This window comes from Elephas maximus, chromosome 3 (assembly GCF_024166365.1).
Source record: "Elephas maximus indicus isolate mEleMax1 chromosome 3, mEleMax1 primary haplotype, whole genome shotgun sequence".
In the NCBI taxonomy this organism is placed as follows: Eukaryota; Metazoa; Chordata; class Mammalia; order Proboscidea; family Elephantidae; genus Elephas; species Elephas maximus.
Window position 1 is genome coordinate 149870080 of NC_064821.1, and position 27396 is coordinate 149897475.

Consider the following 27396-nt stretch of genomic DNA (forward strand, 5'->3'; position numbering starts at 1 on the left):
AATTAATGAAACATGCAATCAAGATGCACTGGTAACTACTGGGATTGGAACGCAAAAGTTGGAAACAAAGAAGAAGGATCACGAGTTGGAAAATAGGCCTTGGGGACAGAAACAATGCTGGAGATCACATGATAGACTTCATTGGAAATACCTTTTTTCACCAACATAAATGGCAACTATAAATGTGGACCTTGCCAGATGGAATATACAGGAATCAAACTGACTACATCTGTGGAAAAGTGACGATGGAGAAGCTCAATATCATCAGTCAGAACAAGGCCAGGGGCCAACTGTGGAACAGACCATCAATTGTTCATATGCAAGTTTAAGTCAAAGCTGGAGAAAATTAGAACAAGTCCATGAGAGCCAAAGTATGAACTTGAGTATATTCCATCTGAATGTAGAGACCATCTCAAGAGGAGATTTACTCATGAAACACTAATGACCAAAGACCAAACAAGTTGTGGGATGACAGCAAAGATATCATACGTGGAGAAAGCAAAACATCATTAAAAAGACAGGAAGGAAAGAAAAGACCAAAACAGATGTCAGATGACTCTCTGAAACTTGCTCTTGAATGTAGAAGAGCTAAAGCAGATGGAAGAAATGATGAAGTAAAAAAGCTGAACAGAGGATTTCAAAGGGTGACTCAAGAAGACAAAGTATTATAATGAAATGTGAAAAGATCTGGAAATTAGAAAACCAAAAGGGAAGAATGCTCATCATTTCTCAAACTGAAAGAACTGAGGAAAAATTCAAGCCTCAAGTTGCAATATCGGAGAATTCTATTGGCCAAATATTGAATGATGCAGGAAGCATCAAAAGAAGAAGGAAGTCATTGTACCAAAAAGAAGTGGTCGACGTTCAACCATTTCAGGAGGTAGCACATGATCAAGAACTGATGGTATTATAGTCTCAGGGTACATCTAGGTCAATTGGCATAACACAGTTCATAAGGAAAATGTTCTACATCCCACTTCGGTGAGTAATGCCTGGGGTCTTAAAAGCTTGCAAGCTGCCATCTAAGATACATCTATTGGTCCCATCCCACCCAACACAAAGAAGAATGAAGAAAACCAAAGGCACAAGGAAAATATTAGCCCAAAGGACAAAAGGACCACATGAAACAGAGACTCCACCAGCGTGAGTGAGGACAGAAGAACTAGACGGTGCCCGCCTACCACCAACAACCACCCTGACAGGGATCATAACAGAGAGTCCTGGACAGAGCTGGAGAAAAACATAGAACAGGATTCAAATTGATATAAAGACCAGCCTTACTGGTCTGACAGAGACTGCAGGAACCCCTGAAACTAAGGGCCCTGGACACTTTGCTAACCCAGAACTGAAACTATTCCCAAAGCCCACTTTTCAGACAAAGATTAGACAGGCCTACAAAACAAAAAATAACACACATGAAGAACATGCTTCTTAGTTCAATCAAATATATGAGCCCAAAAGGGCAGCTCCTGTTCAAAAGTAGGACAAGAAGGCAGGAAGGGACAGGAACTGGACAAATGGACACAGGGAACCCAGGGTGGAAAAGGAAAAGAGAAAGCATACTGTCACATTGTGGGGACTGCAACCAATCTTACAAAACAATATGTGTATAATTTTTTGAATGAGAAATTAACTTCGAGCTGTAAACTTTCACCTAAAGCACACACACAAAAAAAAGAACCGATTGTATTGAAGGGAGAAGTCCAAGTTGCACTGAAGGTATTGGTGAAAAACAAGGCTCCAGGAATTGACGGAGTACTAATCGAGATGTTTCAACAAATGGATGCAACGCTGGAAGCGCTCACTTGGCTATGCCAAGAAATTTGGAAGACAGCTACCTGGCCTACCAACTGGAAGAGATTCATATTTGTTCCCATTCGCAAGAAAGGTGGTCCAACAGAATGTGGAAATTATTGAACAACATCATTAATATCATGTGCAAGTAAAATTTTGCAGAAGATAATTAAAAAAAATGGTTGCAGCAGTACACTGACAGGGAACTGCCAGAAATTCAAGCTGGATTCAGATGAGGACGTGAGATGAGGGATATCACTGCTGATGTGGGATGGATCTTGGTTGAAAGCAAGAATACCAGGAAGATTTTTATCTGTACTTTATTGACTATGCAAAGGCATTTGACTGTGTGGATCACAACAAATTACGGATAACACTGTGAAGAATGGGATTTTAGAACACTTAATCGTGCTCATGTGGAACCTGTACATAGACCAAGAGGCAGTCGTTCAAACAGAATGAGGGGATACTGTGTAGATAAAAATCAGGAATGGTGTGCATCAGGGTTGAATCCTCTCGCTATATTTATTCAATCTTTATGCTGAGCAAATAATCCAAGAAGCTGGACTATATGAACAAGAACTTGGCATCAGGATTTGGGGGAAGACTCATTAACAATCTGTGATATGCAGATGATAAAACCTTGCTTGCTGAAACTGAAAAGGACTTGAAGCACTTACTGATGAAGATCAAAGACTACCGCCTTCAGTATGGATTACACCTCAACATAAAGGAAATAAAAATCCTCGTAACTGGACCAATAAGCAACATTACAATAAATGGAGAAAATACTGAAGTTGTGAAGTATTTCATTTTACTTGGATCCATATGCCCATGGAAGCAGCAGTCAAGAAATCAAAAGTATTGCATTGGGCAAATCCGCTGCAAAAGACATCCTTAAAATGTTAAAAACAAAGATGTCATTTTGAGGACTACAGTGCACCTAACCCTAACCATGGTATTTTCAATCACCTCACATGCATGCAAAAGTTGGACGATAAATAAAGAAGACCAAAGAAGAACTGATGCATATGAACTATGGTGTTGGTGAATATTGAATATACCATGGAGTGCCAGAAGAACAAAGAAATCTGTCTTGGAAGGAGTACAGCTAGGATGCTCCCTGGAAGTAAGGATGGTGAGACTTCTCTTCCATGCTTTGAACATGTTATTAGGAGGGACCAGTTCCTAGAGAAGAACATCATGCTTGGTAGAGGGTCAGTGAAAAAGAGGAAGACCCTCAATGAGGTGTACTGACATAGTGGCTGCAACAATGGGCTCAAACATAGCAATCAATGATTGTGAGTGGATGATAGTCTGAAGGGTCAGTGAGGTCTAAAACAAATAGGTGTGTTTGTTTTTTAAACATCAAAGACAAATAAGCACCTGTATGCAGAGGGGAAGGAATCAACAAAGAAATGATAGCTTTCTAACTAATCTTATTATTTACTCACTTATGGTCAGACACTTATTGTAAATCTATGATGCTCTAGGCACAAGCGCTAGGTGCTGGGTATATAATGATGACTAATCAGGGTCACTATGAGTCAGAATCGACTCGATGGCACTTTTTTTTTTTTTTTAAATCAGTTATAGGCTCAGTCCTTAAAATCTGACCCTAATATTTTCAGGTCTAGCAAGGGAGGCAGATATAAATCAAGTGATCATACAATTGAATATAAAATTGAAAAAAAGACAAGTAGTAGGAAAGAGAAGTATATCATGTTAAAAAGACCTATTTATACAGATATTTAGTCAAGGAAGTTGGGAAAAGTTTCTGAAGGAAGAAACACTCCCTCAAGTTTTGAACAATGTAGGAGAATTAACCAAGGGAAGAGGGGAGGGAAGAACATTTTGGACATAGGGAACAAACTATGTCCTATATGGCAGGAGAGAATATGATGAGAAGGGACTGAAAGAAGGTCAGAGTGACTAGAATAGGAATGATGGGGTAGGGTGGTGTGAGATGAGGCAGGAGAAGTAAGAAAGGGCTAGATCATGCAGGGGTGTATAGGATGAAATAAGGTTTTTCTTTAAGAGCAACTGCAAGCCTCTGAAAGGCTTTTAAATAAGGGGTGGTGCTGGGTGAAGACTGGATCAGATCTCTCTCCTTTTTGCCTGTTCCAATTTATACCTCTCCAAGACCGTGCTTCCTAAAGCACAGGCTTCTCATGTTACTCTCTGCTCAAAACTTAAATGACTTCTCACTGCCCAATAAATTAAGTTTACTGGATATTAAAGGACCTATGTCTACAAAGAACCAATCTATCTTTCCAGTTGTCTTGTAATCTTGACTACATCTCTTCTTTTTGGCTTTTTCATGCTATGGGTACTTCCCAGAATGCCTTCATCCTTTCATTTCCATTTCTTGAAATCCTTCCTATATATTGAACCCATTACACATTCCACTTCTATGAAATCTTTTTTCTTGATCCTCTTAATCAGATGAGGTCTTCTGTTTCTTTCACATTCGACTTTTTATTGTTAGTTGCATGTGCACGTGTTGACGTCTCCCTTTCCTCAACCTTCAGTAAGTAGGCTGTAAAGTCTTTGAGGGCAGGAGCTTTGTTTAACCTTGTATCTCCTACAGGGCCAAAGACATAGTCTTACCCATGGGAGCTGCTCAGTAAACATTTGTTGTACTTTTTTTTTTTTTTTTAGTTAAATTTCTAGGTATTTGAAAACTTTTTCATTATTGTGTAGATATCCGCTTCTACACTGATTTACAGTCATGATGCTGCAGCAAGTATGCATCTCATCTCCTTTCCTGGTATGCATGGGCTCTCCTTATGCTGGTTTGATATTGCAGTGGCATGATAAAGACAAAAAAACAAGTCTTAACAAATGTTTCAGAAGAAAAATCAGGACTACAGGTTATGCACCTGCCAATCCTTTAACTGACAACCAGATGGTACTGTCCCCGAGAGACACTTAGGTTACTTTAGAATACCAAGTTAAAAGAAGCTGTATCACTAAAGGCTTGAGATCTTTTCATCACTGAGCAAAAAAAGAGTAGGAGAAAAACATTATTCTAGCACTTCCTTAAAAAATTTCTAAACAAAGAATCAGAAACCCTCATATAAAATCTTCTTTCTAGACTTCTCTCTTCATTGATAAAACTTATACCCAGAATGAAATGTAAAGAAGAAACTGGGAGGAAAGAAAAAAATAATCCCAGTTATAGTGAGGGTTTTTATAAGCAAAACAGAGAATTTAAAAACACATTTTAACATTTTAAAAATCAGCTTACACATTTAATTTTGCTCTCACCACCCTTAGTATAATGCTGAGGTACTAAACATCTCCACTGTCTCATTTTGCATCCAAGGCAAGTTCCTCATCTTTCACATGTACAGCAATATACCGTCAGCTAAATTCTGCAGTAGAAAGAGAGTAAAGGAATCTTGGGGGTTTTCCTCCGATTTACTTAAATGAGTACTCCGTAATCTTCCCACAGAAAGACTGACTAGCTATATTGTTCAACGCATTTCTCGGCCAAGCCTAATGACTAAGATATCTAACAAAGTAGTAACACTAGCAGTGTCACCATGGCTCTCTAGCCACAAAATTAAATTGTTTCCTATGCTAAATATACACTCATCTTCACTGTCTCTCTCAGTAGCCTTCCATACGTTCTAACAGAACAGTCTCTTATTTCCAACACTTTGACAGGTACCACTTTGAATTCCCACTGCCAAGCTGATTTAACTTGATGGGAAAGTCATCATATAAATTTTAAGAACTCAGCTGATATTTTCATTCAAAACAGAGTAATACTGTCACAATTCTAAGCATAATTGTTTTTGTTTGAAATGTTATATGTAAGTTCACTTAGAATATCTGTTATCTTCATCTTACAAGAGTAGAGAGACATAGCAGATGAACGTAAGGACTCCAAGTCATAGACAGCAACTACTCTTCTTTCACAAAATGTTCCCTCTGCCATCGTCAGAGAAAGAGTACTGCATGAATTAGTTATTTTTAATGTTACAAACAGAGAGTTTAGTTGAATCTCTCATCTTGCCAATGAGAAAAATAATGTCCAATGAGGTTGTAATAAGTTACTTGTGCAAGGCTACACTGATAGTTATGAACAAAACTAGAATGAGACTGAGTTTAGAGTTTCAAGAGACCCTTGCATAGCTAATGGTGTCCTCTGGTGTAAGAGGATTTAATAAAAAATACATTTAATAAAAACTAAGTACATAAATTGAAATTGCATTTAATTTTATCCTAAGTACAAAGCTAAAATTCCAAATTTTGAAAAACTAAGAGGCATGTGAGGCTAGTACTATTAAGGATTTTTAAGAGAACACAAAAAGTAGACAAGAAGAATATACTAAGAAGTATGTCATTATGGGCTTTCTATTTCAGAACTACAATCTAGAAAACTGAGATAAAAACTTTGATTATAAGAGACTATGATAGCCAAATAAAATAAAATGTTTTTCTTATAACAGGTGGTTTATACCCTGATAATGTTTGCACTTAATGCATTAGGATTACCTATTAATAAGGAAGCAAGGATGCTTTCCATTGATATTTCTAATTCAAAAGAAACCAGTTCTTTGTAATTCACTTTGTAGTAATACATAGGTTTGTTTAAAGGGCTGGGCCTAGTGCCTTTAAAACTTTATATCTAAATCCTGTTTGTGACAGATCTTTAGAGCAGCTTGGTGGATGAGAGGTGGAAAAAGCTTCTGTTCATAATTGCTGCTATGTAACAATTCTCTCAGAATAGTGGCTTCTGTGTTCTGAGACTGAAATGCATTCTTCCCCCCAGTGCTCTAAGACTGAAATGGAATCAACCAGTGGTGTTCACATGCAAGTATCACACGATTATAGTGCAGAACCCTGTGGTGGGCCTAACAGTGCCCTTAAGCCTCAAGCTTCCTAGCCTCCCCTGGCCTGTCCTCTTGTGGAGCTCAGTCAGGATGTGGAGATGGCACTGGCGGATGCGGAGACCAGTCCCTGAAGCTGATGCTGTGGCTAGCATGGGGCAAGTGCAGCTGACTGCTATCACTACCACTGCTGTTGCTGCTGCTTGGGATGGAAAGCTAGAGAGCATATCTTTTTGCCAAGGATCCTTGGTGACTTTAATATGGGTCATGGCTCTAACCTGGGAACTCTCAGCTACTTCTGAATAAAAAATGGCTAAAAAAGAAGACTGACAAGAAGTCTCAAAAATTCAGAAACTGAGAGAAAAATCATTGCAGAAAATAAGCTTTAATAAAAAAGTTAAACAAGCATTATTTTTCTTTAAATTATTATTTCTTTTAATGTAAATAAACATTTCTTATTCTGTACACAACTGGGTAAAGAGGATCTTCTAAGATTGGGATCCAGGCTTTAATGTTTAATTAAGGAAAATATCTGGGGTTCCTACACAGCCCTGCTGGTCAAGGGTAAAATTTCTTCAACTTAAAAATATTATGCTATTTTTCCTAGATAATCTCTCAGCAATAAGAAGTGGAGCAAACAGAAATAATCTAATTATTGTTTAATTCTCAGTAAACAAGCAAATACTTAAACTTCACAATGACAAAGTTAATGGGATAATAAACATGACAAAATAAATACAAGATTTGTACAAACAAGAAAAAAAGAAAGGAATTTTGTGGAAACTGAGGTAGCCAAAATAAATACCACCAGTTACTGTTTGAACATTTAATTTATATGGTCTCCGATTGAACACTAAGTTTTTTTTGTGTGTGCATAAGTTTTCATTTTGCTTACGTAGTAGAAATTCCTAGGACAAAAGAAATTAATGTTACAAGTCCATGAAGGTGCAAACTCAATTAGAATAATCATATTTAAGGTATGGAGAAACTGCAAACATAAGCCCCTAAAATCACTACTAGATGTGAAGGAAGACTAAACCAAAACCAAAACCAAACTAAACCCATTGCTGTCAATTCCGACTCATAGCTACCCTGTAGGACAGAGTAGAATTGCCCCATAGGGTTTCCAAGGAGTTGCTGGTGGATTCGAACTGCCAACCTTCTGGTTAGCAGCCATAATTCTAAGGGCCACCAGAGCGCCTCTCACTAGATGACCTTTAAAGTTCAATCTATGGGACCCTCATATACTGCTGGTGTAAATGTAAAATGGTACAGCTACTGTGGAAAACTGTTTGGCAGTTCCTTAAAAAGTAAAGCATAGGATTACCTTATGACCAAACAATTCCATTCCTAAGTATGTACCCAAAAGAACTAAAAACACACATTCACATAAAAACTTGTGAATGCATATTCATAGTAGCATTATTCATAAAAAGTAGGAACAACCCAAATGTCCATTAACTAATGAATGGATAAACAAAATGTGGTATATCTATACAATGGATGTTATTCGGCCATAAAAGGAATGACATACTGATACATGCTATAACGTAAACAAACCTTGAAAAACATTATGCTAAGTGAAAGAAGCCAGACATGGAAGGCCACAAATTGTATTTTTCCATTTATATGAAATGTCTAGAATAGGCATAGATTAGTAGTTGCCAAGGGAGGGAGGAAGGGAGAAATTGGGATTGACTGCTAATAGTATGAGTTTTCTTTCTGGAGTGACAGAAATGCTCTGGAATTAAATAGTGGTGATGGTCGCATAACAGCGAATATACTAAAACCTACTGAGCTGTAGTCTTTAAAATAGTGAATTTTGTTACATGAATTATATCTCAATAAAAATTTAATTTCAATATAAAAAACTCCATAATCATAAGGAAACAAAAAATGTAATTCAATGATCTTCTACTATGGTCCCAAATACCCAGAACCAAACTTAGAATGTTAAGAGAAAGGACTGGGAATACGCCTGAGTACCAATACATTTCTGAGGAGCCATCTCTTCCTTTTTTATGGTGTGCTCACACATTTCTCTCAGGAAATTAGAGATGGGCAGGCTATAAAAACAGTCTGCTGAGGCAAAAAGCCTGAGTCACATCTTTCCACTCATGTCTGGTAGCCCTAGGGAAGTGACTCTCCAGAGTATCTATCTGTATGATGGTTACCTAAAGTGGCTGCCCATGTCCAGTGATGGCTTTCGTTTAGTGATCATGGTCAAGTTGAGCTTGTTTAAATACATTTCCCAGGACTTACATGCTGCTAGTCCCTGAACGATGGGAATACTCAAAGCTTTTAGAGGGAATAAACTATTGCATGGTCTCTGACTAGGAAGTGGGACACAGTTCACTGGAAACAGCCAGTTCAGATAAATAAAATGAAAGCAGACATTTTTGGAGATGATCTTGAAAGCTTTCCATTAGAGAACATCAAGGGCATAAAACTAGGAATAGCAAGTATACATGTTAAGCTAGCCCAAGCCACTTTCTATTCTCTATCCTTTCTGAGTAATACAATGTAAGTATTTATCTCCTTCATTAGATAATGAAATAATTCCCATGAAACATAACACCAATCTCTCTCCCTGGCTACCCACTAAAATACATTTGATTCCTATACTACAATTAGTCATAGACCATCAGAATACTATTTACTATTAAACCTGGGTGGAAAAATTACATTTTTAAGTAGTCATTGAGGAACTTGATTCCCATTTCCAGCACATGTGCTGTTCATAAAGCAACTCAGGCCACTCAATCTGCTTTCTGGTAGCCTTCTATATGGCTTCTCTTTGGTCTTCCCCTTTCAACAGATTTCTCAGCTTTAGGTCGGCACTGGCACAGCCCCTTCTTGTTTTACAGGCTAAAGTATAGTGACAGAGGACACAGAAGACAGGGGAAGACTAGGAGCAAAGGGAAGAGGGAAAGGAGAAAAGAGATAAAGCTATATAGTTATAAAATCTTCTCAAAATACCAATCAAAGTCTTCTCAAAGAAGTTATTCCAAACACTATGACCATGATAAACAGTGATTCTTCGCTTTCTGCTTTCCTATATTAGGAAGCATGATGGGAATTATGAGGACTATGAAAACAAATATATCATATACTGTATCATAAAATACTGGTTACCAGGAAACCAGTTGCCAATGAGTCAATTCCAACTCACGGTGACTTCAAGTGTCAGAGTAGAACTGTACTCCATAAGGTTTTCAATGGCTGATTTTTTGGAAGTAAATTGCCAGGCCTCTCGTCTGAGAAGCCTCTGGATAGACTCGAACCTCCATCCTTTTAGTTAGCAGCCAAGTGTGTAAACCATTTGCACCACCCAGGGTCTCCAAAATATTTACAACAGACTATATATATATATGTAAATATATATATGTGCAAATGGTTAACATGCTTGGCTACTAACTGAAAGGTTAGAGTTCAAGTCAACTCAGAAGCACCTTGTAGGAAAGGCCTGGCAATCTATTTCCAAAAAATCAGCCACTGAAAGCCCTACGAAGCACAGTTCTACTCTGATACACATAGGATTGCCATGAGTTGGGGTCAACTTGATGGCAACAGGTAGATAAATAGAATATATATTTATACACATTTCTATTAAAACTCATAGAGCACTGGTGGCACAGTATTTAAGAGTTCCTCTGCTAACCAAAAGGTCGGCAGTTTGAATCCACCAGCCACTCCTTGGAAACTCTGTGGGGCAATTCTACTCTGTCCTATAGGGTTGCTATGAGTTAGAATTGACTCGACGGCACCACATTTTTTTTTTTTTTCTAATTAAAAGTCATGCATTGAGACAGTGGAAAGAACTAATATCTTAGTAGGGCATTTCTTTGGGAAAATCGGATTCAACTTTGTATTATTTCAACGTATAGTACCTTTCCCAGGAACAAAACTTGATTTAAGAGTAAAGGCTGATAAAGTTCAATTAAGATGCAAAATTACTATAACCAAGTGCTTAAGCAATAAATCTCACCAATTACAAAGTTACTTTATTGTATTTCTAATCAGTCCTTAAAAAACAAAAAAAACTGCATCAATCAATAATTAATATTATAGGTGTCTTTCCATATGTAAGAAGTCCTTGAGAATCATTTGGTAAACAAAACTGAGAGGACTAAAGGGATACGAACTCCATCACTGTTAAATGAAGATATGCTGCCCAAGGTCTGCTTTCCATGTGGCTCTTGGCCTGAATACATAGGGTAAATATCAACAAATGTTGCAGTCACACTGGCCATTCAAGTCTAAGTGAAGTGGGAATGGGTCATGATGTATTTTTATATATACATTCATTTCACTGAGTATGCAAAGATCAAGTATACCAACTCTATTCAATCAGGTTCTTTCTGAGATATGAGTATACAATTACCATCAATATATACTAATAAATTACATGTTGTGGTCCAAAACTTTTTTAATGCTAACACAACTGTGAAAATGCAATGGAAATCACCAGGAAAAGATGACTTGCTACAGAAACACTTTAAAGACTACAAACATTAAAAATTCAAGACCAAGCTTTATTTCCATTTTTCTAGACATCGTGTTTTGCTCAAGATGTTGATTTTGTCCTCTAACTATAGAGTCAGGCTTGCGTTAACATATCAACCCAAAACTAAAACCAAACCCACTGCTGTCAAGTCAACTGCAATTCATAGTGACCCTACAGGACAGAGTAGAACTGCCCCATAGGGTTTCCAAGGAACAGCTGGTGGATTTGAACCGCCGACCTTTTGGTTAGCAGCTGAACCACTTAACCATTGCACCACCAACATATCAATGTACTAATATAATTATGTGTATCTGTATCATTTTCTAAGCGGTTCTTATGAGAAATTTTAAAAAGTTTCCATGCATTAAACAAATGCTAGTTATAATAAGAAAACGGTGCATTATCAGTGTTCAAAGAATATTACTATTGCTATAATAACACTGAACATATTATATTATACTCATCTTCAGTGACTCTAACTGCCACTCAGAACCTTTTTCCTAGCTATAAAGACTTATAAAAAGTTCATTTATTAACATAAATTCCAGAAATGTCTAAAAGTTATGCCTAAAAAATTTCCATTGGAAATTTGAGAGAAGTGAAAATTTTCTGAATCATAGGATAATCACCAAAAAATGTTAATTCCAAGTATGCCTATATTCAATCTTAGTGGCAATAGCTAAAAGGTTGAAAGATGGGGTTACTGCTCCACAAATGTGTTATCTGTGTGTGTGTTACTCCTTGCTCTTTATATCTGCACACTTTTCGTGTCTTTTCTCCATGTTTCTTACTGTGTGTAAGGCTCTTTATCCACCACTGGCCTTCGTGCCTGCTTTTTCTTTCCCTGGTGACAAAAAGCCTTCCTCTCTATATAAAGTACCCGTGAGCTAAAAGTGAGAGGAAATAGCCAGCGGAGACAGTTTACTGCTACAACGTCAAGACTGATTGCACAAGGTGAAACACGCAATACACCTAAGACATGTACAGTTTGTTTCTTCAATTCAATTAAGTTACTATTTTTATGGGTCACTGATCATTGAAATAAGAGGTTGTCTACACTATATCCAAAGTTAGGGAAGTCAAACAGTGCATAAAAGGACTAGCAAAGCTTTCAGTATTTTGTGCCACCTGGGTGCCTCTATTAAAGTCAAACACTAGAGGTTTACTTTTGTATGGAATAATCATCCATGAAATTTTAATGTAGCCTTTATGATTTCATTGCCCATAGTTTTATTGTTCCTTGCTGCACATTTTGGAGATGTGGCAATAGTTTGATACAAGAACAGTAGGATCTAACATGCGCCCTCAGTAAGCAGCTGCTCATGAAGATAATACACCCAGTCACTGGCTTAGAAAGCAGGATTCTGAGATTACTGCTGGGCCTAGGCTTCTGAATTGTCAACAAAAGAAGTTACTTCCCCTTTAGTATAATGAATTGCAGAAGTACAGTTAAACAGTTGTCTATGAGGGTTTATTAGCAGGCATAAGATATGGGTGGGTAAACAGAAATACTGGTATACTTTTTTTTTGGCCAGTGACCAAAATATTTACAAATTTCATAAAAAACTTAAAAAAAATTTTTTTTTAAATTGTGGTTTAGGTGAAAGTTTACAGAGCAAATCAATTTCCCATTTGATAGTCTGTACATAAAGTGTTCCATTGGCTGCATGCCCCACAATGTGTCAGCATTCTCCCCATTTCTGCCCTGGGTTCCCCATTTCCTTTCCTAAAGATTTTCTATCCCTTCCTGCCTTTTCATCTTTGCTTTTGGGCAAATGTTGTCCTTTAGATCTCGTAAAATTGATTGTTCTGAGGGACACATTCCTCTTGGTGTTACTGTTTATTTTATAGGCCTGTCTATTGTTTGGCTGAAAGGTGGTCTCTGGGAATGGCTTCAGTTCCAGGCCCACAGTCTCGAGGGTTCCTCCAGTCTCTGTCAGACCAGTAAGTCTGGTCTTTTTGTGAAATTGACTTTTTGTTCTACATTTTTCTCCCACTCTGTCTGGGACCCTCTGTTGAGATCCCAGTCAGAGCAGTTAGTAGTGGTAGCCAGGCACCATCTAGCTCTTCTGGTGTCAGGGTTGTGTAGGCTGTGGTTCATATGGCCCATTAATCCTGTGGAGTAATTGTTCCCATGAGTCTCTGGTTTTCTTCAGTCTCCTCTGCTCCAGACTGGAGAGACCAGTAGCTGTATCTCAGATGGCTGCTCACAAACATTTAAGACCCCAAACACTACTCACCAAAGGAGGATGAAGAACACTGTCTTTATGAACTATCTTGGCCAACTGACATAGATGATCCCCGAGTCTATGATCCTTCACCTTTGAGCCTAAGAACTTCCTCCTGCAAGGTATTTGGTTATGTCTAAGAACTTTCCATGACTGTGCCCCTTGTGTGCTCTATAGTCTATATTAACATACATACAGCACCTACATTTATGTATGTAGAAATATCCACAGCCAAACCTGTATCTGCAGGTGGGTGTGCTCCCTTAATACCCTCCTACATCTCTTTAGCATATCTATCTACCTATGTATCCCTTTGTAAATTATGGTTTGTTAATCCTACTGTTGCAGGACTGTCTATGTTATGTAGTCACCATAGTCGCCCTTTACTCTTGTGTTCCTCTCAGTGTCTTCCTTTGCCTTGTTCATGTTGTGTTGACTTCCTCCATATTGTGTATTGCCTTTCCCTTCACCAATATTAACACGGGTCTTCTACCTAGCCAGTAATTCCCCCACACATCCCTATTAACCATCAAAGAATTTTTTTTCTGTGTGTAAAATTTTTTTTTAAATAATAGTGGTCTCATACAATATTTGTCCTTTTGTGACTGACTTATTTCAGAGCATAATGTCCTCCAAATTCATCCATGTCATGAGAAGTTTCATGGATTTGTCGTTATTCTTTATTGTTGTGTAGTATTATGTTGTCTCCATGTACCAGTCTGTTTATCCATTCATCTGCTGATGGGCACTTAGGATGTTTCCATCTTTTTGCTACTGTGAATAATGCTGCAATGAACATAAGTATGCATATGCCTATTCTCATCATGGCCCTTATTTCCCTAAGGTATATACCTAGGAGTGGGATTGCTGGATCATGTGGTATTTCTAGCTTTTTAAAGAAATGCCATACTACTTTCCACAGTGGTTGTACCATTTTATATTCCCAACACAATCTTACCAATGTTTGTTAGGTTCTGTTTTTGGATTAGTGCCATTATTATCGGGGTGAGATGGTATCTCATTGTAGTTTTATTTGCATCTTCTTAATGGCTAATGGGAAACGCTGGTGGTGTAGTGGTTAAGACCTACAGCTGCTAATCAAAAGGTCAGCAGCTGGAATCTACCAGGCACTCCCTGGAAACTCTATGGGGCAGTTCTGCTCTGTCCTATAGGGTTGTTATCAGTTGGAACTGACTTGAGGGCATCGGGTTTGGTTTGGCAGTGGCTAATGATTGTGAGCATTTCTTTATGGGTTTGTTAGCTGCCTGAACGTCTTCTTTGGTGAAGTGTCTGGTCATATCCTTTGCCCATTTTTTAATTGGATTGTTTGTCTTTGTTTTGATTTGCATCTCTCTAGTGTCTAACAATTACGAGCATTTCTTCATGTATTTGTTAGCTGCCTGAATGTCTTCTTTGGTCAAGTGTCTGGTCATGACTTTGCCCATTTTTTAACTGGATTGTTTGTCTTTCTGTTTCTGAGTTGTTGAAGTTTTCTATAAATTTCAGAGATTAGAACCTTGTTGGATATGTCATAGCCTGAAAAGAACTTTCTAAAAAATTAATAAGATCTGTTTCACAAATTACCAATTCAACTGTAACACTGAATAGTAGAAATGACAAAAGATTTGTTCTTACGGTTGATAAAAAATTTATATCAGGGCATTCAAGTAAAGTTATTTTCTGTGTTCTGATTTAATGAATCATGTGAGCGGTATCTGGTTGGGTGACACAGATGCTAGCTCACTGAAGCCTATTCTAATGCCTACCACCATGGCCTTCCTTGGGACAGTGAAGGCAGAATAACATGTCAAACTGAAGTAATATCAAAGAAAGGAAAAGCACAGATGGAAATGCTATGAGGTTGGCTCATAACACTTCTTGACCTATGAGTGTCTGGTAAGTATTCAATGCCCTACTACTGAAAGGCAGCCTTAAAAACCACTAGTGGTTTCTGAAAAGGTAAATGAGTACTAGGTGCTTCATATATATTGTGTAGTAAGCATATACTTTCATTTTTTAAATGTTTGATCTTAAAGATGTGCATTAATTTGGAAAATAAAACTTTTCTGATGCTATTCATGAGATAAAATATGCTGAAAAAAATGAAAAAGCATTAAATATGTTGGTAAAAACACAGATGTAGAATAATGAGGCCTTTTGAGGTTAACAAAATGCTCTGTTAAAAAGAAAATTGAAGGACTATTCCAAACATGATTTCTCACTCCTATCCCTAGTCAAAATTCTTCATTTTTAGTATTTAGAGTTAAAAATCTGAAAGAGTACTTACAATGACAGCAACACCACAGCAATTAAGGTCCACTCCGCAGATTTGTGTATAATATTTCTATTTGTTAATCTGAAAGACAGGAAGATCAAATTTACTAAAGGATTCTTATACTTAAATAAGTAAATCTTCTATTTCTAGATAAAATCAGATTTCTGACATCATGCATTAAAGAAGTACTATTTTTTTGTACTTGTTATTTACGACAGGAAATAGTCAAAAAAAAAAAAAAAACCCACCAACCCACTGCAGAAATAGTCTGTATAAAAAAAAAAAAATTTTTTTAATAATAATATGGCTCGATATTTAATATCTGACAACAACCATCTCAAAAGGAAGTGTTCCAGCCCCACTTTTATATATTTACAACAATACTCCTATCATTAGACAAGATAAGAACATAGGAACAATGCGGGAAGTTAGAATGGATAGCTTATTAAAAATATATAATAAATACAAAAATAAATGTATACATGCAGCTGTTAGTTGCTGTTGAGTTGGCTGTGACTCACGGTAATCTTACGTATAACAGAATGAAGCATTGCCCAGGCCTGAGCCATCAGTATGATTGTTAGTACGTTTGAGTCCATTGTTGTGGCTATCGCGTCAATCCGCCTCATTGAGGGCTTTCCTCATTTTCACTGACCCTCTACTTTACCAAACACAAGGCCCTTTTCTAGTGATTGGTCTTTCCTGATGAGGTCTCCAAAGTAAGTAAGTTAAAGTCTTGCCATCATTTCTAAGGAGCATTCTGGTTGCACTTCTTCTAAGACTTATTTGTTTGTTCTTCAGGCAGTCCACGGCACATTCAATATTTTTGCCGCCGCCACCATGCGAACGCATCCAGTTTTCTTTCTTTTACATTATCTAGCTTTTGCATGCATATGAGGCTATTGAAAAGATCGTAGCTTGGGACAGGCAAACTTTAGTCATAAAGAAAAAACAGATATTATATCTATATCTCCTTGTAGCTATATTCTCTACTCCCCCCCCAAAATTTTTTATTAAAGCTAACAAGGCAACCAATTTCTGATTTTGATTTTACTTCATCTTTTTTTACCTTTCCACCTTGTGCCAGATTGGCAGCAGGTAATTAAGGAATAAACCAGTTAACCAGTTGAGGCTGAGTTGATGCTGACCCATGGTGGCCCCATGTGTCACAGTAGAACTGTACTCAACAGGGTTTTCAATGCCTGATTTTTCCAAAGTAGATTATCAGCCCTTTCTTCCAAAGTGCCTCTGGGTGGTCTTGAACCTCTAACCTTTCAGTAAGCAGCCAAGCAAGTTAACTGCCTGCACTACCCAGGAATATACATGGAATGACAGAAGAACGAACAAATCAGTCTCTGAAGAAATACAACCAAAATGCTCCTCAGAAGTGAGGATGGCAAAACTTTGGCTCACTTACCTTAGACACGTCATCAGGAAAGACCAATAGCTACAAAAGGACCTCAAGTCTGGCAAGGTAGAGAGTCAGCAGAATTGAAGGAAACGCTCAATGTGGTATACTGACACAACAGCCACAACAATGGACCCATACATACTAATGATCGTGAAGATGGTGCAGGACCGGGCAATATTTCACTCTGCCATTTCTGTCATACGTAAGCTCGCCATGAACTGGAGATAAGGCAAGGGCAGCTGACAATAAAAATTGAGGAAGTCATAATCCACAACTTAACAGAATAAGAGCTGACTTACTAAATTGTAAGAATGGATCTTTATTCGAAAAACTAAAAAAAAAAATTGAAGTAAATTCTATTATTTAGCAGTGGGTGGTAACAAAAGGGGCCCTAGTGGTGTAGTGGTTAAGAACTCGGCTGCTAACCAAAAGGTCGGTAGTTCAAATCCACCAGTCGCTCCTTGGAAATTTTATGGGGCAGTTCTATTCTGTCCTGTAGGGTCCCTATGAGTCTGAATCCACTCGAGGGCAACAGGTTTTTTTGTTTTGGTAACAAAATACTTTGCAGTCATCTTAATTTCCAGACAGCATTTAGAAAGATCACTCTAAACAAAATTATGTAAATCAATAAGAAAAAAACAACCAGTAGATAAATGGGCAAAGGATCTGGGCAGGCAATTTACAAAAGGGGCAAAGATGACTGGCCAATTAACATTTGAAAAGGAGCTCAATTTCACTTGGAGCCCTGTTGGTGCACAATATCACTAGTAACCTGGGAAATTAATATAAAAACAAAATGTTCAATCTATTACACTGACAAAAATGAAAGACCAAGCAAGGATTGATGAGGACATGAAGAAATAGTACCTTTCACACACTGTTGATATAAGCAATTGAACAATAATTTGGCAATAAAGTCGAAAATACATATGAATAGTCCATCTATTCCACTTCTAGGTATAAAGCATAAAAAACTCTTCTCACTTATGCAAAACAAGATATGTGTGAGGATAGTTAACAGAACACTACTTGCAATACAAAAAATAATAATAAATTGTTGCATATTCATAGGAAAATATTAAATAACTGTTAAAAATGAATGAAGTAGATTTATATATTTCACTCATAATTTTGAATGAAAAAAGCAAGCATGGTATGGCATTATTTATATAAATTAAGAACCAAACCAAAACCCACTGCCATGGTGTCAGTTTTGACTCATAACGACTCTATACAGGGTTTCCAAAGCTGTAAACCTTTATGGAAGCAAACTGCCACATCTTTCTTCCCTGGAGCAGCTGGTGGGTTTGAACCGCTGCCCTTCCGGTTAGCAGCCAAGTGTTTAACCACTGCGCCACCAGAGCTCCTTCAAATTAAGAACAGACAATACTAGATACTGTTTATGGACACACATGTATGTAGTAAAAGTATAAAAACAAATACTGCAAGGATACACATTAAATTCACAGTATCAGTTGCTCTGGGGAGGGAAGAAGAATGGATTGGGAAAAAGAACAATGGAAACATCACATCTTGGGGACTTTGTATTGTCTATTCCTGCTACCCCAAACAATCTTCCCCAGATATCGGAAAGGCTAACTTCCTCACCTACTTCAAGTCTTTGCTCAAAGGTCACCTTCTCAATACAGCCTATCGGATCACCCTATTAAAAAGTATACCCTGCCCTCCATGTGCCACATAGTTACTCCTGATCTTCTTACCCTGCTATATATTTTTCTTCTTTTTTATCCACAGCACTTATCATTTATTAACATGTAATTATTGTTTATTGGAAACTCTGATGGCATAGTGGTTAAGTGCTATAGCTGCTAACCTAAAAGTCAGCAGTTTGAATCCACCAGTCGCTCCTTGGAAACTCTATGGGGCAGTTCTACTCTGTCCTGCAGGGTTGCTATGAGTCAGAATTGACTTGATGGCAACAGGTTTCGTTTTTTTTATTGTTTAGTACCTGTTTTCCCCTAAGGGCAGGAATCATTGTATTCTTCACTATTATCTACCAAGTGCCCAGAACAAGTGCCTGGTAGTCAGTAGACATTCAATTAATACTTGTGTGAATGATTAAATCTATAATACTTTGTTTCTCTTATTTAAAAATGGACATCTGAATTAAATATTAGAAATATTAAAATCTATTAGTCCGGAGCAGAGGATGTTGTGTCTTTAATACATTTATCTGTATTTTTACCCATAGTTTAAAATATTAAAAAAAAAAAAGTCAAAATGATGTAAAAAGGAGGTACAGTATAGTGGTTAAGAGAGATAGATACAGGTGCAGTTCCTAGATCTGTCACTTACTAGTGTTTTACCTTTAACAAGTTATTCAGTGGCTCTGAAACTTTTTTTTTAATTTAGTAAAATAGGAGCACAGAATTCTTCTGAGAATTAATACATAAAAAATCTCCATGTTGCCAAGTCCAACTGACATTTCTCTGTTCTCAATCTGTCAGCCGCATTTGCCACAATTGATCACTCCTTTCTCCTTAGAACACTTTTTCCCCTGGTTCCCACTTGCCTGGTTTCCCCCTTCTCTGGCACTCCTTCTCAAGTCTCCTCTGCTGGTTCCTCCTCTTGTTCTCAGACCTCTTAATACTGGACAATCCCAGGGCTCTGCTCTTGGATCTCCTCTCCTTTGTATACACTCATTCCCTTGGTGATGTCATCCAATTCCACTGTTTTAAATATTAGATAGCTACAATGGGCTCAAACATAGAAACGATTATGAAGATGGTGCGGGACCAGGTGGTATTTCATTCTGTTGTACACTGGGTCGCTATAAGTCAAAATTGACTTGATGGCCCCTAACAATAAATGTGCTGAAAAGTATCAAATTTGTATCTCCAGCCTAGACCTTGTCCTTGAATTCCAGGTTCTATATCTGATTGTCTACTTGACATCCCCACTTGAATGTCTGACAGGCATCTCAGAATTTACAACAACCAAAGCTGAGTTGCTCATCTTCCCCCCAAAACCTGGTCCTCCTACAGACATCCCCATCTTAGTAAATGGCTACCCAAACCTTCTAGAATCAATTGCTCAGGACAAAAATCTTGTGGTTAACCTTGACTCTTTTCACATTACATGGCCAACTAGTCATCAAATCCTGATGGTTCTATCTTCAAAATATGTCTAGAATCTGATTCTTCTTATTACCTCCACTGTTTTCATCTTGGTCCACACCATTTCTTGCTTAAGTTACCAAAATAGTCTCCTAACTGGTCTCCCTGCCTTTGCCATCTATTGTAATTCTCAACTCAGCAGCCCGTGTACTGCTGTTAAAATGTATGTCAGATCAGGTCATTTCACTGTTCAGAAGTCACCAATTGCTCTCCAACTCACTTACAATAAAAGTAAAAAACATTACCATGGCTACATTAAAAAAAAAAAACAAAACACAAGGCCTATACAATTTGGACCATACTCACCCCAAGCCCAGTACTTCTCTCTGATCCTGTCTTTCTATTCCTGCCTCTACTCATTATCACAGCCTCACCATCCTCGGTATTTTGTGACCAAACCAGGCCTGCTCCTGCTTCAGAGCCTTTGCACCTCCCATTCCCTCTGCCTGATATATTTCCACAGATAGCAACAGTGTCTGCTCTCTCACCTCTTTTTAGATCTTTACACAAATTGCACCTTCTCAGTAAGTCCTCCTCCCTCCTCAATACCATCCCCTTTCCCTGATTTTAGGGAGGAAGGAGAATGGAATAAAGGGCATTATCACCACTATTTTTATGTATACATACATACAAGAATGTAAGTTTCATAAGGGGAGAGATTTTTGTCTCTTTTGTTCACTGCTGTACCTATAGCAACTAGAACAGAATCTAGTACAAAACCAAAACAGATAAAAAAGGATAAGCATGTAAGAAAAAAAAAAAAAAAGCAAAAACAATTAAATAGAACTTCCTTTTCTATTGTACTCAAATTTATCAGAGATAAACCAGACTTCTTGTTGTTTGGTGCCACTGAATTGGTTCTGACTAATAGCAACCCTATGTACAAAAGAAACACTGCCCAGTCCTGCGCCATCCGCACAATTGTTATGCTTTAGTCCACTGTTGCAGCCACCATGTCAATCCATCTCTCTGAGGATCTTCCTCTTTTTCACTGACCCTCTACATTACCAAGCATGATGTCCTCCTCCAGGGACTGGTCCCTCCTGATAACATGTCCAAAGTATGTGAAATGTAGTCTCAACATCCTTGCTTTCAAGGAGCATTCTGGCTATACTTCTTCTGAAATGGACTTGTTTGTTCTTCTGGCAGTCCATGGTATATTCAATATTCTTCACCAACACCATAATTCAAGGACCAAAGAAGAATCGACGCCTTTGAATTGTGGTGTTGGCAAAGAATATTGAATATACCATGGACTGCCAAAAGAATGAACAAATCTGTCTCAGAAGAAGTACAGCCAGAATGTTCCTTAGAGGCAAGGATGGCAAAACTGCGTCTTATATACTTTGGACATGTTGTCAGGAGGAATCAGTCCCTGGAGAAGGACATCATGCTTGGCAGAATACAGGGTCAGCGGAAAAGAGGAGGACCCTCAACGAGGTGGATTGACACAGTGGCTGCAACAATGAACTCAAGCAGAACAACGATTGTAAGGATGGCTCAGGACCGGGCAGTGTTTCGTTCTGTCGTGCATAGTGCCGCTATGAGTTGGAACTGGCTCGACGGCACCTAAGAAGAACAACAACAACAACAACAACAACAAATTCTTCAGTCTTCCTTATTCAGCTTTTGCATGCATATGAGAAAACTGAAAACATCATAGATTGGGTCAGGTGTACCTTCGTCCCCAAAGTGACATATTTGCTTTTTAACACCTTAAAAAGGTCTTTTGCAACAGATTTGCCCAATGCAATACTTTGTTTGATTTCTTGACTGCTGCTTCCATGGGTGTTGATTATGGAGCCAAGTAAAATGAAATCCTTGACAACTTCTATCTTTTCTCCATTTATCATGATGTTGTGAGGATTTCTGTTTCCTTTATGTTGAGGTGCAATTCACACTGAAGGTGCTAGTCTTTGATCTTCATCAGTAAGTGCTTCAAGTCCTCTTCACTTTCAGCAAGCAAGGTTGTGCCATCTACATATCACAGGCTGTTAATGAGACCTCCTCCAATCCCGATGCCCTGTTCTTCTTCATATAGTCCAGCTTCTCGGATTATTTGCTCAGCATACAGATGGAATAAAGTATGGTAAAAGGATACAACCTGACCCACACTTTTCCTGACTTTAAACCACGCAGTATCCCCTTGTTCTGCTCGAATGACTGTTTCTTGGTCTATGTACAGGTTCCACATAAGCACAATTAAGTGTTCTGGAATTCCTATTCTTTGTAATGTTATCCATAATTTGTTATGATCCACATAGTGAATGCCTTTGCATAGTCAATAAAACACAGGTAAACACCTTTCTTGTATTCTCGGCTTTCAGCCAGGATCCATCTGATACCAGCAATGATATCTTTCTTCACTTCCTCTTCTGAATCCGACAGCTTCCTACTGATGTACTGCTGCAACCGCTTTTGAATGATCTTCAGCAAAATTCTACTTGTGTGTGATATTAATGATATTGTTAGATAATTTCTGCATGCTGTTGGATCACCTTTTTTTTTTTTTTGGAATGGGCACAAATATGGATCTCTTCCAGTCAGTTGGACAGGTAGCTGGCTTCCAAATTTCTTGGCATAGATGCGTGAGCGATTCCAGTATCGCATCCATTTGTTGAATCTTCTCAATTGGTAATCTGCTAATTCCTGAAGCCTTGTTTTTCGCCAACGCCTTCAGTCCAACTTGGACTTCTTCCTTCAGTACCATCAGTTATTGATCATATGCTACCTCCTGAAATGGCTGAATGTCAACCAGTTCTTTTTAGTACTGTGTATTCCTTCCATCTTCTTTTGAGGCTTCCTTCATCATCCAATATTTTCCCTGCAGAATCCTTCAATACTGCAACTCAAGGCATGAATTTTTTCTTCAGTTCTTTTAGCTTGAGAAATGCCAGGCATGTCCTTCCCTTTTGGTTTTCTAACTCCAGGTCTTGCACATGTCATTACAATACTTTAGTTTGTCTCCTCAAGCCACCCTTTGAAATCTTCTGTTCAGCTCTTTTACCTCATCATTTCTTCCATTTGCTTTAGCTGCTCAACATTCAAGGGCAAGTTTCACAGTCTCTTCTGACATCCATTTTGGTCCTTCTTTCCTGTCTTTTTAATGACCTTTTGATTTCGTGATATATGATGTCCTCCCACAACTCATATGGTCTTTGGCCATTAGCATTCAATGCATCAAATCTATTCTCCAGATGGTCTCTAAATTCAGGTGGAATATACTCAAGGTCACATTTTGGCTCCCATGAACTTGCCTTAATATTGTTCAGCTTCAAATTGAACTTGCATAAAAGCAATTGATGGTCTATTCCACAGATGGCCCCTGGCCTTGTTCTGACTGATGATATTGAGCTTTTCCATCGTCTCTTTCCACATATACAGTCGTTTGCTTCCTGTGTATTACATCCAGCGAGGTCCGTGTGTATAAACATATGTTGTTGAAAAAAAGTATTGGCAATGAAGTAGTTGTTAGTCTTGCAAAATTCTATTGTGTGATCTCCAGCATTGTTTCTATCACTAAGGCCATATTTTCCAATTACTGACCCTTCTTCTTCGTTTCCAACTTTTGCATTCCAATCCCCAGTAATGATCAATGCATCTTGATTGCCTGTTTGATCAATTTCAGACTGCAGAAGTTGATAGAAATCTTCAATTTCCTCATCTTTAGCATTAGCGGTTGGTGCGTAAATTTGAATAATAGTTGTATTAAGTGGTCCTCCTTGTAGGCGTATGGCTATTATTCTATCACTGACAGCACTGTACCAGGACAGATCTTGAAACGTTCTTTTTTGATGATGAATGTGACTCTGTTCCTCTTCAATTTGTCTTTCCTGGTATTTTAGACCATATGATTGTCTGATTCAAAGTGGTCAATTCCAGTCCATTTCAGTTTTTTTTTTTTAATGCCTAGGATATCAATCTTTACACAGTCCATTTCACTTCTGATGAGTTCCAATTTGCCTAGATTCATACTTCAAACATTCCATATTCCGATAATCAATGAATGTTTGCAGCTGTTTTTTCTCATTTTGAGTCATGCTGCATCAGTAAACGAAGGTCCCGAAAGCTTAACTCCATCCCTATTATTAAGGTTAACTCTACTCTTACTTACAGCGCATTCCAACCTGAGGGGCTCATCTTCTAGCACTACACCAGACACTGTTCTGCTGCTATTCACAAGGTTGTCACTGGCCAGCTTTTTCAGAGCAGACTACCAGGTCCTTCTTCCTAGTCTGGAAGCTCTGCTGAAATCTGTCCACCATGAATGACCCTGCTGGTATCTGAAATACTGGTGGCATAGCTTCCAGTATCACAGCAACATGCAAGCTACTACATACAGTATGACAAACTGACGCGTGGCGAAAACAGATTTAAGATTTCATAAATTGATTTACTCTTTCAGCAAAAACTATACTGAATGCCTGTTCTGTATCACTGCTTCAGGCACTGGAGAAAACACAAATAAAAGAGACAAGGTCTTTGTGTTCACTTCAAAGTATTTCTAGTGGCACAATAGCAAACTTTACTTGCTTTCATATTTTTTCTTTTCCCGTTCAGCTGACAAATGAGTACTTATGCTTGTCTGACTGGTAATTCAAAAAACAAAACAGTAATATTTGATAGAATACATTTAAGAAGCGCATAGTTTCAAAAATATAAATTGAAATTCAATACAGATTTAGAAAAATACCTTGATTCATCACTGATGAAATTTAAAAAGACTTCGTGTCAAAATATAATTTGAATTCAAATACACATTTGGAAAAATATCTTGATTCAACACTGATGACAGTGAGTCATTACAAAGCAGCTACCACTATGACAGGTAAATCAATGTAACATTCCAGACAAAAGACTGTAATGCCATTCAGTGGAAATGACAGCTGTATCCACTGGGGAAAGGTTCTTTAAAGAGCTGAAAAAGCTGCTTTATGTTTAGGTTCTAAAACAGGCTCTCAAGTCTGGCTGCACATTAGAATCAACTGGGGAACTTTTAAAACATACTACTGTCCTGGCCCGACCCTAACCAAATGAAACTCAATCTCTAGGGGTGGAGCCAGGCATCTGTAGTTGTTAAAAGCTCCCCAGGTTAATTCTGATGCTCAGCTGGCTTGAGAACCACTGTCCTACAAGTTCCTATTATTGATTGTCATTTCAAAGAGAAAGATATGGTTATTTATGTCAACTCTTTCTCACTGTCAGTATTGATTGAAAAAAATCTCTCAACGCTAATCACTGCCATCGCCATGGTACCTTCTCAGAGGCTTCAGCCTCTAGCCTTACACATCTGCTGAAGTTGCCCTGTCAGAATCTGAAGGCCACAAGCCAGTTAAACTTTCCGGAGGTCATTCTGCACTCTAAGCCACTGATTTTTCGTAAAAAGCAGCAAGGATAATTTGAGCAATTTTTAGTAAAGTCATAGACTTTAACGTCCGGCAGGTACTAAAAAATAAAGGAGATTTTCAAAGATCATTTACTTCATTAATGTCAAGGCTTTTGGAATTGAGTTTTCTAATATCTACCAAAATAACGCATAATGTTTTGGCTTATTTTCTCCAACTTTTTATTAAATTTCAAACTAAATTCCCAATTACTCTTCACACAGCTTTGAAAATTATCAACTTTGGGCAAATCTTGTTTCAACTATACAACTCCCTACTCATCACCACCTCTAATCTGGATAATTCTGAAGCAAATCTCAGACATCAAATCATTTCATTCGGGCTTTGTTTTTAATTTAATGTAAATAATGCAAAAAAAAAAAAAACCTGAGAGACTTACACTTAGATAATAGGAATGACAGAAAAAGATGATAAAATAATGAATAAATATAAATGGAAAAGGACATTTGAAATTCTCCCTATATCTGCAGCTCAGAACTGATGAGTACTGTGTCTCTTGTTTTGGCTAGCTTAGGCTTGGTCTCTTAAGTAATAGAACCCTCTTCAGAGGAATTCTTATTTAGGGTCCACAGAGCTGATCAAATACAATGACTATATAGACATTGTTTACATCTTTGTTATTAATTACTATGGAGACAATCAATAGTAGATTTCTTACCAAATCTTTTATAACAACTCTATTAGGCCCATTGGGTCTTTCATGTTCTCCTGATAGAAAATCTGAGTCCGGGATCCTGGGTTTTGGTCTGGTGAGACTACTGCTTCTCTATGTGTTGTATCCTTCTAAGCACGTGGACTACCAGATGTTACTTTGGTACATGTATGAGGAAGCTAGACAAATGTTTGGACTACCACATCAGTAAGGCTGCCATTTCATGACATAAGCTTTCATCCTTCATGTCTCAGCTTTAGTGTCATTACCTCTAGGAGGTTGTTCCTAATGATACCAATGCCTTCCCCACCTGGCAAGGTTAATTACCTGTTATAGGCTTCCATAACTCCCTTATGATAAATGTGTTTAATTTATCATACTTAGTTACTTAAAATCTTCCACACTAGATTGTAAGGGATTACCGTCTAGTAATCAAGGCAGGGATTATATCCCAGTGCCTGTACAGGGTCTGGCACATAGCAGAAACTTGATAAATATTTGTTGATTAAATTCATTTCCCTATGAAAAAGTTATAAATTATAGAAAAAGGAGGTGTAAAAGAAAGGCAACATGCTGTGGGGTTGGGGGTGGTGGTGGAGGGAAACAGTGGCCTGGGAATTAGTAGTTCTGGGTCTACTAAGAAGTGTAAAAAATATCCCAACAAACTTGTTGCCGTCGAGTCGATTCCAACTCATAGAGACCCTACAGGACACAGCAGAACTGCCCAATAGGGTTTCCAACAAGTGCCTCGTGGATTTGAACTGCTGACCTTTTGGTTAGCAGCCGTAGCTCTTAACCACTACACCACCAGGGTTTCCAAGAAGTGTAAGGGCCTGGTTAAATCACTGTCTAGCTTCATCTAACGAGACAGGTGGGATAGTCCTGTGTCCCTTCATTCTTACCCCAAAGCTCAATTTAATGTAATAAAGTTGTTATTCCTCTGCTTTTGTTAATATTTGCTAAAGGGCAAGCTTATGTTTGACAGAAAATTTATTTTTAAAAGAGTTACACCATATCCAAACATTTAAAAATTTGGCAGAATACAGTGACAACCTTCAAAACAATAATAGTTACAAAAGAAACAACTATAAGGTTTTCTTAAAAGCTACTCTAGATTTCTGGTTTCAAAGTAGTTCTGATTATCTA

The 27396-nt window shown here is 37.9% G+C and overlaps 1 protein-coding gene across 5 annotated transcripts in view; it reads right to left on the minus strand.

The window, feature by feature from the left end:
- RPAP2 (RNA polymerase II associated protein 2) overlaps positions 1-27396 on the minus strand; it is a 106456-nt gene that overhangs the window by 27020 nt on the left and 52040 nt on the right. Inside the window, exons 11-13 of one of the 5 annotated variants that reach the window (XM_049879812.1) lie at positions 15658-15726; positions 13383-13485; positions 4855-13257 (exon numbers count right to left, since the gene is read on the minus strand). In XM_049879812.1, the coding sequence (XP_049735769.1) occupies positions 13252-13257; positions 13383-13485; positions 15658-15726 (178 nt within the window). In that variant the 3' untranslated portion in view covers positions 4855-13251. Of the gene's footprint in view, positions 1-4854; positions 13486-15657; positions 15727-18230; positions 19767-27396 lie in introns of those variants that run through there. The other 4 variants (XM_049879811.1, XR_007516711.1, XM_049879810.1 and 1 more) reach the window with 4 other exon arrangements.